Source organism: Gymnoscopelus microlampas (assembly GCF_963454915.1).
Source record: "Gymnoscopelus microlampas genome assembly, chromosome: 6".
Taxonomy (NCBI): Eukaryota; Metazoa; Chordata; class Actinopteri; order Myctophiformes; family Myctophidae; genus Gymnoscopelus; species Gymnoscopelus microlampas.
In genome coordinates, this window is record NC_139943.1 from 35,289,179 (window position 1) to 35,302,581 (window position 13,403).

Sequence of the window (13,403 nt, forward strand, 5' to 3'; positions counted from 1 at the left end):
ACAAACTGTTATTGAATAGAAAGCAATACTTATTTGCATATTATTTGAACAAAGCCTATATTGACATACAAACTGGACTTACTGAAATGCTACTGACACGGCTTAACATTATCTGCTCTGGAAGAAATGTACTTTTTCCACTTGACTTGGATTGAGAGCATCAGGGAAAGGGGGTACTGAAGCCAAAAACATTTGAGAACCACTGAACTAAACAAAGGGCTGTGCTTGAATCTCCCAAGAGCATCCACGCAGGGTAAAATAAAGCTTGGTGCCGATAAGATCGGCGATCTTATTGTGAAAAAGTGACTGTTGAACTGGGGCCTTCTGAAGTGAATGTGAAACGTGCAACGTTGCAAACTGTTACAGTATAAAAATATTGGACATGAGTACTCCCTACCCTCCTTCAAAACCACCATAAAAGAGCACCTGTCTGCAATTTGCAAATGGATCTAGACAAGTCTTCTAGCCTGCCAAAAGAAATTACCCCCTCACTGTTTCACTGTAAATATACTTTTACTGCACTGCTCATAGAATTGATGATCTCTTGTAGCCTATAGTATTGTATGTCTGTATATGTCTTGATGAATTGAATACAAAGGACCACAAGCCCTCAGGGCTTTTTGTGTTATCCTTTTAGCATTATTGTATAACTGTGCCTCTGTACTTTTTGCAAAACTGTTAATAAAGTATTCAATCAATCAACCAATCAAACTCACTGTAGAAGCAATGACAATATGGAATCGTTTCTTGTTATTGACAAACACGCACGGCGGGGTTGTTTTGAGCAATCCATTGTGACTCTGCACTCGTAACCTTTTCCCAGGTTTAACAGTGTGTGTTTTGAGTTACGAGGCCACCTGGCTGAGGTGAACCTTCAGACATGGGAGATAATGATGACATGATGGCTTCTCCAGCTGAGGTGCCGTGCGGTGGCATGCACAATTGTTTGTTTGGGGGTTACTGTTGGTGTGTGTGTGTGTGTGTGTGTGTGTGTGTGTGTGTGTGTGTGTGTGTGTGTGTGTGTGTGTGTGTGTGTGTGTGTGTGTGTGTGTGTGTGTGTGTGTGTGTGTGTGTGTGTGTGTGTGTGTGTGTGTGTGTGTGTGTGTGTTGTGTTGTGTTGTGTTTTTTGGGGTTAACCTTGTTCTCTCTCTCTCTCTCTCTCTCTCCCTCATCAGCTGTATGGATCAGGTGGCATCAACTGACTGTTGGGATCCCACACCAGTGAGGGTATAAATACCAGACACGAAGGAGAGACAATGAAGGGATCCCCGCTGCATGCAAAGACAATCCTTCGTAGCACCAAGCTGGGAGACACTTGGAGACAGATAAAGAGTACACGCTGTGTGTCACATCGGCTCCCGGGCTTCCCCTGTGCTCCCATGCGGAGAAGACCCCCAACCCCCGGGGGAGACAAACGCCAGCTGAGACTGAAAAACAAGGTAGGGGCCCAGCTGACAAACACATGCACACAGCCTTAGCTGTTTGTCTCAGAGGACAGTTCAACACAGCAAACACATACAAACACACACACAGAGCTGGGGAATGAAGGGGGCCGCCAGATTCCAGCCTCCCAGGGATACAACGCACAGGGGCAGATAGAAAGATGGATAGAGGGACCATGCTGAAATGTGTGCACTATTGGTGTGCAATGGTAAGACTCACCAGTGGAATTAAGAGTTTATAGGCTTGTTTACATGATTCATTCTTTGAACTGCGAATGAACTGCGAACTGTGACTGAACTTCCAGACTATGCACATTTTTTAATTGAAATTGATCAAATCTGGGTTGGTTTGGGACATATGGGAATAGGAATGCATTTGTTTTAATATGGTGGGTTCTTGTTGACCTTTTCTCCTGTGGGGTCAATCACTTTGTTTCCCATCACCCCATCCTTTCTTGTGTTTTTAAATGCCAGTCGAGCTGGCGAGAATTGGAAGCTGGAGGCTCCCAATTCTTCAGCCACAAAATGACTAATGTACGTGAGAGACAGCCTTACAGGGGTAAGGTTGTCCATTTAGCAAATCGCTGTGTCAAAGTAAAAAAAAAAGGCACAATGGCTCCCTGAGCGATGGAATTGGAGATAAGAGAAATGAAGATTTCGTTGCTGTATTGATCCCCAATGCTTGTCTCATGCATTTTACAGAAGACCTAAATGGCACTTATGATATAATACAGCACTCAGTGTCAAGGCTCTACATGCCTCCCTGTCTGTGCAGGGGGATTTTAGATGACTTGATGTATAAATTCAACAGGAATCAAGTAAAGCTGATAGGTTGTGTCTTGGGCTTAAACGTGAAAAAGGCACTTGGGAAATCTGGGGATTTTTTACAGTTAAATCTCTTCTCTGTATGTTTTAATGGGCTTCTCACTGCAGGGAGCTGACATTATTTAATACTTTTGTTATATGGCTAACTACGCTCTCCTCTCCTCCTCTCCTCTCCTCTCCTATTCTATTCTCTCCTCTCCTCTCCTATTCTATTCTCTCCTCTCCAGGGCCCACAACATTTCTCCCATCATGGCGGAGCAGGGCCTGGAGACAGATGGCCCCAGATCCTCCATGCCAGCTGAACTCCATCACGATCATTCCAAGTTCTCACACTGGAAGTTCAAACTGTTTCGGGTGAAGTCCATGGAGAAGGCCCCTCTCCCCAGTGAGACGGGGCCCGAGAAAGCAGCCTCTGGCATCTCGCCCCCTGCAGATGATAGTGAGCCTCTTCCTGGGAGTGTGATGAAACTGTGCCTTGGAGGCAAAAGTAAAGAGTACATAGAGGGTCCAGGCCGGAGAGTAGATCTGAAACTACAGGAGATGGACACTCACATGAACCACCTCAGGTGAATGCACAGTGCACACACTCAATATAGCTATACTACTGTACCATACTTTCCTGTACTATACTACAGCTGTTGTACATTATACTATACCATACTATACTATACTGTGTTTTATAGAACTATATAAATTAATTAATTACATTTTTATTTTCGTGTCAGGACAAGACACGATTATAAGACACTAAGACAAAATAATATTTATGACATAATTATACAAACGTATCCCAAGCTTTCTCTAATTATTCAGCAAATGCAAATACCTTGTGTTCAAAAAGCCATTTATGTCTTTATGCATCACTGAACCACATCAAATCTGAGTTTCAACAGTTCTCAGCAGAATGCTTGTTACGTTCAAAATAATTTCTGCCTAAGTCAAAAAGTTAGCCTCAGGCTCATAGCATAATTGCCTAAGGCCACGTCTACACATAGACGTTTTTAGGTGAATCCGGCAAAGTTTTTAGTGAATAACGCCACGCTTGTGTCTCCGTGTGTACACCTAAAGACACATCTTTCCTGAACCGATGACGCTATAGCTCCACCTCTCGCTTAACCCGCTTGCGCCGACCCCCCCCCCCAATCAATCAAAGTAAAAGTACAAAAGTATTGGCATCAAAATATACTTAAAGTACCAAAAGTAAAAGTACTATAAAATGTTTTAAAATAGCTGATCTACAAGCTCACAATGCTTCTCGATGCGCGTTGTGAGCTTGTAGATCGGCTATTTTCAAATAGCCTATGTATAAAATAGGGCTAAAGTGGTTAATGTATGTTTTATAATGTAATACCTTTATATCTGCAAAGTAACTAGTAACTAAAGCTTTCAAATTATTGTAGTGGAGTAAAAGTACAATATTTTCCTCTGAGATGTAGTGGAGTAGAAGTAAAAGTATTACAAATTGTAAATACTCCAGTAAAGTAAAAATACCTCAGAATTTTACTTAAGTACAGTACTTGAGTAAATGTACCTTGTTACTTTCCAGCACAGCACCACCCACCGGCCGGGCATATATACTACAGTGTTTTCAGTGGATTAGTGATGTTTTCAGTGGTTTTGTGTGGACACACAGACGATTCCGTGTGTACGGTAAACTTTTGGAAAACGACTCTGTGACATTTTTTTAAACGTCTCCGTGTAGATGTGGCCTAAGTCATTTGTGTAATTTAACAAGCATTCTGATAGGCTGAGGATATAGGCAATAAGGCAAAGCAAAGCAAAAGCAAAGTTTGTTGTTTACCCAGGGTGTCGGACTAAGCACGAAGCTTGTTTCCAGCCGGACCCTGCATGGAAGCCTTGCTCAAGGGCTATTCAGCGGTGATTCATGATTGATGTGATGAATTGGGGAATCGAACTAGGGACCTTCCGGTATCAAGGCCGCCCCTCTAACCACTAGGCCACCGCTGCCACAATGAAGCAGCAGTGTTAGGAGAGTAAAGTTAGGCAGAATGGCAATTTGGCCACGAAATTAGGTCGGCAATTATGCTATAAGGCTAACGATATACTATACTATACTATACTATACTATACTATACTATACTATACTATACTATATATACTATACTATACTATACTATACTATACTATACTATACTATACTATACTATACTATACTATACTATACTATGCTGTACTATACTATACTGACTGGCTGTATAATTGTCTTGTTTGAAGGTGTCTCTGTCGGCTCTGTGGCGTTGCTCTAAGGAAAGTTAAAGGCACAGAGCATGAGGTGCAGGGTTCTTTGGATGTGGCAAGCAGGTCTGCCCTGCGTAAAATGAGCTGCAAGTTCACGACCTGGCCACAGGTCGTCCTCAAGGTCTTCAAAGTGGACGTGGAGGAGGACACAGAGGCCATCCACCCCCCATCCTTCTGCCATCGTTGTTGGACGGTCGTCATGCGGGGAGGAGGCTTCTGCAGCTTCTCCAGGAGACGGGTACCTGAGTGGACGCCCCACTCTTCACTCTGCTCCCTTTGCTTTCCCAGGAAGCGTTCACTCCAACGGAGTGGGAGGAAGAGGAGGAAGCGTCGTTATGGAGCCCAACACATGGCCAAGAGAGCCAAGTTGGACCTCTCTGATCACCCTGTCCCTGGTGAGAGGAGATCTCTGAGACCAAAAGCAGGTCACCGCCAAGGTCCTGCGGACAAAGCCTGGGTGAAGCCCAACATTCAGAAGGAACTGTGGGTGAAAAGCATTACTCACTGTCAGAAAGACCACCTCAGTGCCGGGCTGATCTCCGAGGGACTTCCCGTGGACTTCCTCTGCTCCCTCACCTGCCTGGTTTGTGACCATCTGCTCTCTGACCCAGTTCAGTCCCCGTGCAGACATCTCTTCTGCCGCAGCTGTATTATGAAATATACCCGTGCGCTGGGACCCCACTGCCCGTCCTGCTACCTGCACTGTGCCCCTGCTGACCTCACCCCGCCCACCAAGGCCTTCCTGGCGGTGCTGCACTCCCTCCCTCTCGTCTGCCCGAGAGACGGCTGTGGGGAGCTAGTGAGGTTGGACACTTTCAGGGCCCACTGTCTAGCACACCGGCAAGAGGAGCTGGAAGAGAGTCACACAGACGACTACCTTCCGATTAACAAGGGAGGCCGACCCCGTCAGCACTTGCTGTCACTGACCCGTCGCGCCCAGAAGCATCGACTCAGAGACCTGAAGAGCCAGGTGAAGGTGTTTGCTGACAAAGAGGAAGGAGGCGACATGAGGTCAGTGTGTCTCACACTGTTCCTGCTCGCCTTGAGGGCCGGAAACGAGCACAGGCAGGCAGACGAGCTGGAGGCCCTGATGCAAGGTAATAGAGCCATTCTGTTCATCTTTTTGTTTTTTTCATAAATGAATGCTATTGGTCATCCTTCATCCATTTAAGCACTATTTTATACTTTGTCGTATGCCTGTGTCTCGCAAAAGTAGCAAAAATAGCGTATTATATATAGCCTATAAGCTCACAATGGGTCACGTGTCACATGCTTTGTGAGCTTGTAGATGTGCTATTTTTGCTGTTTTTGATTAGCTAAAAAGGTTTTCATTTTCAACTATAATGACATGCCCAAAATAGGGATGCCAGGTTGAAAGTGGTTAAGTCTCTCTGTGGGTTTGATAGATATTTAACCAATTTAAAGTACTTGGATCCATTAGAACACAGCTTCTTTTTTTCCATTTCCTGAAAAGCAACTGTTTTGGACATACAAGGTTTCCACCCAATAATGTCAATATGCAGAACAGATCCCTTAAATCCTTTGAAAAAGAGAATGAAAGTGCAGCGACCTTTGCTCATTAATATTTCTGTGTACCGCAGAGAAAAGCAACCATCTCATAAATAACAATGAGTTGAAAAGTTCACTATTACATGACAATGGAGGAACTTGTCTGGGAGACTAATTGAAAAGCTTTTTTCTTTCATTATTTGCCTGTCTTTTGAACTGCTTCTGTCTTGTTACACACCCAGGCTCCTCCCTGGTTCTCTCTCATTCTCACTCTTCCTTTTATACACAATAACAACTCTTGTCAAGGGGCTGTTAATATCAAAACAACATCAGCGGCTCTTGTATCTGCAAATTACACAGACAGCACCATCCTCCTCTCTGGGGAACAGGGGCCAGCTGGTGTCTCTTTTCATTTGCAGCCAATACATCACTTTTGCCAGCTCCAATGACTCACCCTCATATCCCCCCTGTAACATTTTTGAAATTAGGAAATATTGCATTTTGTTATTATCATGAAAAACACAAAAACAGGCTTATGGGGAGTTTTGGACAATGGACCCTCATTTATGTGCCAGTTAGATTCAGGTGTCCCTCTCCGTCAGATAACATTTAGCCAATATCTTATTATATGGACAGCAAATGCAGGGCATGCAATTACTGTAATGAAATGTTAGATAAGGAAGTTATTATCAGCAGCAGAATACACTTAAACATATTAAACAAAGGCTTCACTGCCTGTCTCCTTTCTCTTTCTCTCCCTTTTGCTCCTCGATTATTGTCTTCGTTCCTAATCTCTCTCTCTCTCTTTTCCCTCACTTCTTTTTTCTTTTACAGGCAGAGGCTTTGGGCTGCACCCTGCTGTGTGCCTTGCCATTCGGGTTAATACCTTTCTGAGCTGCAGTCAGTACCACAAGATGTACCGGACCGTGAAGGCCACCAGCGGCCGCCAGATCTTCCAGCCCCTGCACACGCTCCGTGCGGCAGAGAAGGAGCTCCTCCCTGGCTACCACCCGTTTGAATGGCAGCCAGCCCTCAAGAGCGTGTCCCCCTCTTGCCACGTGGGCATCATCAACGGGCTCTCGGGCTGGGCTGACTCGGTGGATGACTCACCGGCGGACACGATCAGCCGGAGGTTTCGCTACGACGTGGCCCTTGCGTCTGCCTTGAAGGACCTGGAAGAGGAGGTGATGGAGGGACTGAGAGAGTGCGGGCTAGATGACAGTGCTTGCACCTCAGGCTTCAGTGTAATGATCAAAGAGTCCTGCGATGGCATGGGAGATGTCAGCGAGAAGCATGGCGGGGGCCCCGCCATCCCTGAGAAAGCGGTCCGTTTCTCTTTCACCGTCATGTCCATCTCCGTGATGCCGGATGGGAAAGCGGAGGCGGTTACCATTTTCACAGAGCCGAAGCCCAACTCCGAGCTGTCCTGTAAGCCCATGTGCCTGATGTTTGTGGACGAGTCGGACCACGAGATGCTCACTGCCGTCTTGGGGCCCGTGGTCGCAGAGCGGACGGCAATGACAGAGAGCCGACTCATCCTGTCCATGGGGGGCCTCCCCCGCTCGTTCCGCTTCTACTTCAGAGGCACAGGCTATGATGAGAAGATGGTGCGTGAGATGGAGGGCTTGGAGGCATCAGGCTCCACCTACGTCTGCACCCTGTGCGACTCCACCCGGGCGGAGGCCTCTCACAACATGGTGCTCCATTCCATCACCCGCAGCCACAGCGAGAACCTGGAGCGCTACGAGACATGGCGGAGCAACCCCTTTTCGGAGTCTGTCGATGAGCTGCGAGATCGGGTGAAGGGGGTCTCCGCCAAGCCCTTCATGGAAACACAGCCCACTCTGGATGCGTTGCACTGCGACATTGGTAACGCCACTGAGTTCTACAAGATCTTCCAGGACGAGATCGGGGAGGTGTTCCAGAAGGCCAACCCCAGCCGAGAGGAAAGGCGACGCTGGAGGGCCGCCCTCGACAAGCAGCTGAGGAAAAAACTCAAGCTCAAGCCGGTGATGCGGATGAACGGGAACTACGCCCGGAGGCTGATGTCCGAGGAGACCGTGGACGTGGTGTGCGAACTGGTGCCCTCAGAGGAAAGGCGGGAGGCTCTGAGGGAGCTAATGGGGCTTTACATCCAGATGAAACCTGTGTGGCGTGCCAGCAACCCAGCCAAAGAATGCCCTGACCAACTGTGCCGCTACAGCTTCAACTCCCAGCGCTTTGCGGACCTCCTCTCCACCACCTTCAAATACAGGTATGACGGAAAGATTACCAATTACCTGCACAAGACCCTGGCCCACGTCCCTGAAATCATAGAAAGGGATGGCTCTATCGGAGCATGGGCCAGTGAGGGGAACGAGTCAGCAAACAAACTATTCAGGCGCTTCCGTAAGATGAATGCTCGTCAGTCCAAGGCTTTTGAGCTGGAGGATGTGTTGAAACACCACTGGCTCTACACCTCCAAGTACCTGCAGAAGTTCATGGAGGCTCATAAAGACTCTGCCACAGCTCTGAAAGCTACCATTGACCCAGGGGAGATCCTGGAAGGTGAAGATATCTCCCCTGACGCTTCTCATGTTTGACAATGTTAAGGCTTGATTGATTTTATAATCTCAATACCGGGATTGTGATCTGAAGCTGTTAAGTATTTCTTACATAAACATTATGAGGAATTAATGACTGGATTACTTTTTATTGCAACATTTGGACTTGTAGCAATATAATCTATTATCTATGACATTGAGGTTTATTGCCGTAACTGAAGGAAATCGTTTACACTTCATTTAAAGTACATGATTTAAAAATGTTTTCTCCTTTAAATGTCCCATCTAATTTACTTGCTTAATTTCAAGAAGGCTGTGGAATATAATATAATACATTACATTATCGTATTATGTAATTCCAGCCTTTATATTTGGTCCATACTTGTTAATTTCAAGTTAATGATCACAGTTCAAAAGCAGGCCAGTGCACAGAGGTAACATAGAGGTCTTTCTCCTTTCTTTTAGCAGGAGAGATTTTGTTTTTTATCTCCAGCTTCCTGTGAAATATGGTGCAGTTTATTGTGTTGTGGGGTTATGACACATTTATACATTTATACAGAAGGGATATTTATGGAAACAGATGAAAGCACTGTAAGTCATGGTAGGGAAATTGTGTTAAAGAGACCAAATTTATGACCGCTGTATTAATTTATCTTTTGGGCTGGAGCAAAATGGAATCAGCAGGACCCAAATGCTCTTTGTTTCATGAGTGCCCTCAGAAAAAGATTATTTTAGTGCTTTATGGTGGGATCCCTGAGGGGATTTAATAGATGCCGGGTCACTTTGAACCAGTTTTATCTCTATAGAGCTTTTGCACAGTGGCAGAGAAAATGATACTTATTCTACCTCTTCTTCACACAAAATAAAACATATACTGACCTTTTTTGTTGATATCATAGAAATATGGTATGGTTCATTACTAAGCCCAGTACCGTGTGGACTTCCTTGCAGGCTCGACTTTGTCATATTTTGCCAATGTTTTTCTCAGCGAGGGGAGGATGATGGACGACAATAGGAGAAAGTGGATGTAAACTGCATTGTTTGAGTTTATACATTTGTTTGATTGATTGATTATTTTCTCCCGTTCAGCCCCTGACTATTTTGTATTGTGACAGGCAATTTTTATTTTCTTATTTGATTGAATGTTCTTGGTTCGTTTTCCCTGTCATAACTTTTACCACATGACAGCAGTGTGAAGTATACACATTTTCATTTGACAGTTGTCAGAATCCTACAATAACGTCATGCTTTACAGTATAGTGTATTGTTGTGCTGTGTCTCATATTTGTGTTTGTCCATATAATGAATTGCATTTCCAAACTAATGGATGATGGATGAGTCATGAAATTCCACTGGTTCACTTTGCACAGTGCACTTCATCATTTCTTTCTGTTTTTACAACACCATTTTGAATATAAAGAAAATTGCATTCTGTGGATGGAGAGAACTTTGAGTAGTCTGTTTTAAGGTAATACGTAGAAAATGTTTGATGTAAAAATGTTCAGTCTTCCATATTTCCAGTGTAGGCTACTTGCACTGAAGCAGAAGACCTACAATGCTGCACAATACAATCCTCAGTGTTAATTTTACTCTAAGACACTCTAACACACTCGCGTTACAAATGGATAAATTAACACTATGGATTTTACTATGTATGTATATCTGTGGTGATGAGGACAAAACCTTGCTGTATGTAGTGTGCAAGTCTAGGAGTTTTCTTGTGGACAAATATTTGTCATGTCAAAAAATGAATAAATACAAAATTTGAAATTACTGTATATTCTGGATTCTTCTTATTCTAATGCATAAAGGAATTGCTGCAAGTCATCATGCTCTTTTGATTTGATTTGATTTGATCTTTATTTATCTTGAACAATAAAAAGTACAGAAAACTCCATACTCCATGCATCATCAACAACAAAGCACAACCATTTTTTTTCAAGATTGGACAGAGAGAAGCAAAAGCTTATTTTGTCCAGCCCCCTTCTAACCTTGTCATATAACAATATATTGTAAAACAATGTTATAATACAGAAAACAAGTTTACGAAATACCATAAATAGTTTTACATATAGTAAATGTAAATCAATCATAATACAAGTAATAAAAAAGACATATAAAGTAAAGAATAAAAAAGACATCATATAAAGTAAAGAATCATAGTCTATATAAAATCAACTGTCCATAATTTTGTTTGAGTGATTGCTTATAGTAGCGCTTGAACTGTTTAATATTATTGCAAACTTAATATTTTTTATCCAGATTATTCCAGAGAGTTATACCACATATTGAAATGTGGTATAACTGTGGCATAATGAAATAATTTTTTTCAGTGTTGTGTGCATAATTGGCTGTTTAAAATTGTGTTTGTTTCTTAAAACATAATTACCATCTCTCTCCTTAGAAAGCTTTTGAACGTTTCCAGGTAAACTATTATTCCAGGCTTTAAACATGATTTGTGCCGTTTTAAATTACATTTTTTTTGTGCTTTCTAAAGTGTTTTCAATATTGCTTTATTTACACAAGCTAGGGTGTAAGTAATTTCAAACAAAGCATAGATATCAGTTTTAAATACATTTTATTGATTCTTTTTTTCAACAAACATTTACTAGAATATTACATAGTTTTTTAAAGCATTTTTTTGTTTCAAACATTCCACAGAATATGAACACAACAGGTGTCCTCTCAAGAGTCAGTTACAGTAGCTGAGCAGTTAAGATAAAAAATACATGTAAACACTAAAAGCGGTTAAACAATGTTTTCCCATTCATCAGTCAAACAATCTTCTGAGGAAGCTCTTTTTAGCCGGTGTCATCCTCAGTGATGGAGGAGTCTTCTTCTTATTCTGCATTTTCATGGCCGTGCGCTTCAGGGCTAACGCTCGTCGAGGTGGCGTCATTTCCTGGCGGGGCAGACCTCCGTGGTCCATGCAGAAGTACTTGCTGTTCCCTTCAGAGAGCCTCACTAGCAGGGTCTCGGACAGCTCCATGCACTGGGCATGCACCCAGTGGCCTCCTTCTCCCCTGGAACAGAAGATCATGGCAGGACGGTGGAGCTCAGTGGAGTAGTATGGATCCCATGTGTTGACATCCACGTGGCAGCCCAGGCAGCATTTCATCCAGTAGCCCGTTTTGGACTCGTCCTCTTCGTCGTCCTCGTTGTACTTGTATTCTTCTCCGTCGCTGCTGTCCTCGAGCTCGTGAGGCTCTCGGCCAAAGTACAACTCCTCTGAGTCCTCGAGCGGAGTGGAATCTTCATAGTCGGTGGATTCTTGGCTGCAGCCCTGGGTGCCCTCCCCCGCTTCGCCCCCCTCCGTCTGGAAGCACACCTGATAGAAATAATGTGCATCTGGCTGGGCTGACCTTCCCTCCGATGGAACCCCTATCAGGGCACTTCCCTCGCCCAGGCTGCCACCGAACCACGTGCGGCTCTGATTGATATCCGCAGTCCACTGAGGTGGTTCTAAAGCCTCGATGTGGATCCCTTTTTCATCCAGGATGACAGTGCTACATTCCAGCCTCTTCTGAGAGTCAGCCTGATATCCTCCCAAGATAATGTAGTTGTGAGCGGGACCCGTACGGGTGACAATGGCACTCGTGACAGACAAACCCGTACCCAGGGCCTCACAGGAGAGCAGGGGGTTGCCCTGTAGAAGCTCGACACGGAGTCGGAAAAGGCGAGGGGGGCGTGAGTCGGAGGAGAGCGAGTGACCACCAAGGAAGTAGACGCAGTCTTCTCTGGCGAGGCCCAGGTGAAAGGACTGTCCACCACTGAGCTCAGATAATGTGTGGGTGGAGCAGATGCCAAATTCCAGGTCAATAAGGAACACCTGAGGAGGGCAGTCTATAACGCTGTTCCAGTTTTCAGTGGTCCGCTCTCCTGCAGGCATGTATGATCTGCCCCCAAACAGCACACAGGCCGTCTTTCCCCGGCTATGAACCATGCTGATAGTGTGGCCATATCGGGCCCCTGGCAGCTCGCCAACTAGCTCTTTCTCTTGACACCTCAGAGTGACTTTGCGATTACAGCCGCGGCTATCCAGGGTCAGCTGGTAGAGGCTGGCCGAGATCTCGTTATTTGGAGTGCGGCCACCATGGATTAGGTAGCTCTCTGGGTAGCCGTCATGGGGGTCAAGGCGGGCAACAGCTGGGCAGCGCAACGGAGGCAGGTAACAGGAGTCGTTAGAGAAGGAGATGGGCCTCAGCTTAAGCTCTCCGTTTTTCAGCCGCACTCCAAACACTCCCGTTGGACAAGAGCGCTTGGGCCAGCCTTTTTGGCCAAACAGAAGCGCCTCCCCATCCAGCTGTAGCAGGGAGCACCCAGGCTGTAGGAGGGCTCCACAGTTCACTGGAGTTAATGGCTGCAGGGACATTCTGCAACAGGTGTCTGTGAGAAAACAACAACACACAAACACAATGGGGTCAGTCAGCTGTTGATTGTTTTGATCATATGCATTTTAGGAACTCCATGATTCTTCCTGTTTACTAGTGAGATTTTTTTTAATAATGTTATATATTATATACTGTGTGCTAAATATTAAATGCAATATGAATATTTGAAATGTATGCAAGACATAATTCAATTAATTATGTATTATATACTAGTATTAATATAGCCCAATGAATTATTATTGTTGTAATAATAATAGTAATACTAATTATTATTATTATTATGTATTACTACGTACATTTTCTTGTTATTTTTCTTATAAAGTATATTGAAGTAGAGTGTTGTGTTGTTGCATACATTTAATCACGTATACATCATGTTTCTCTATGATTTTAACAGTGGAGACAGGTGTTGGTCTGAAAACAACATTACCCAG

At 44.4% G+C, this 13,403-nt stretch overlaps 2 protein-coding genes across 2 annotated transcripts; one reads left to right on the forward strand and one right to left on the reverse strand.

Moving 5' to 3' along the window:
* Positions 1-1,310: 1,310 nt before the first annotated feature.
* rag1 (recombination activating 1) lies at positions 1,311-8,617 on the forward strand (the record flags this gene model as incomplete). The annotated part of the gene is made up of 4 exons (XM_084059552.1): positions 1,311-1,439; positions 2,495-2,833; positions 4,503-5,623; positions 6,870-8,617. The coding sequence occupies exons 2-4, from the start codon at positions 2,517-2,519 to the stop codon at positions 8,615-8,617; spliced, it is 3,186 nt and encodes a 1,061-aa protein (XP_083915678.1). The 5' UTR covers positions 1,311-1,439; positions 2,495-2,516.
* A 2,731-nt stretch (positions 8,618-11,348) lies between these two features.
* Positions 11,349-12,950, reverse strand: rag2 (recombination activating gene 2; the record flags this gene model as incomplete). Its single annotated transcript, XM_084059389.1, has 1 exon — positions 11,349-12,950. One exon carries the CDS (start codon positions 12,948-12,950, stop codon positions 11,349-11,351), a length of 1,602 nt encoding a protein of 533 aa, XP_083915515.1.
* Between the last annotated feature and the right edge of the window lie 453 nt (positions 12,951-13,403).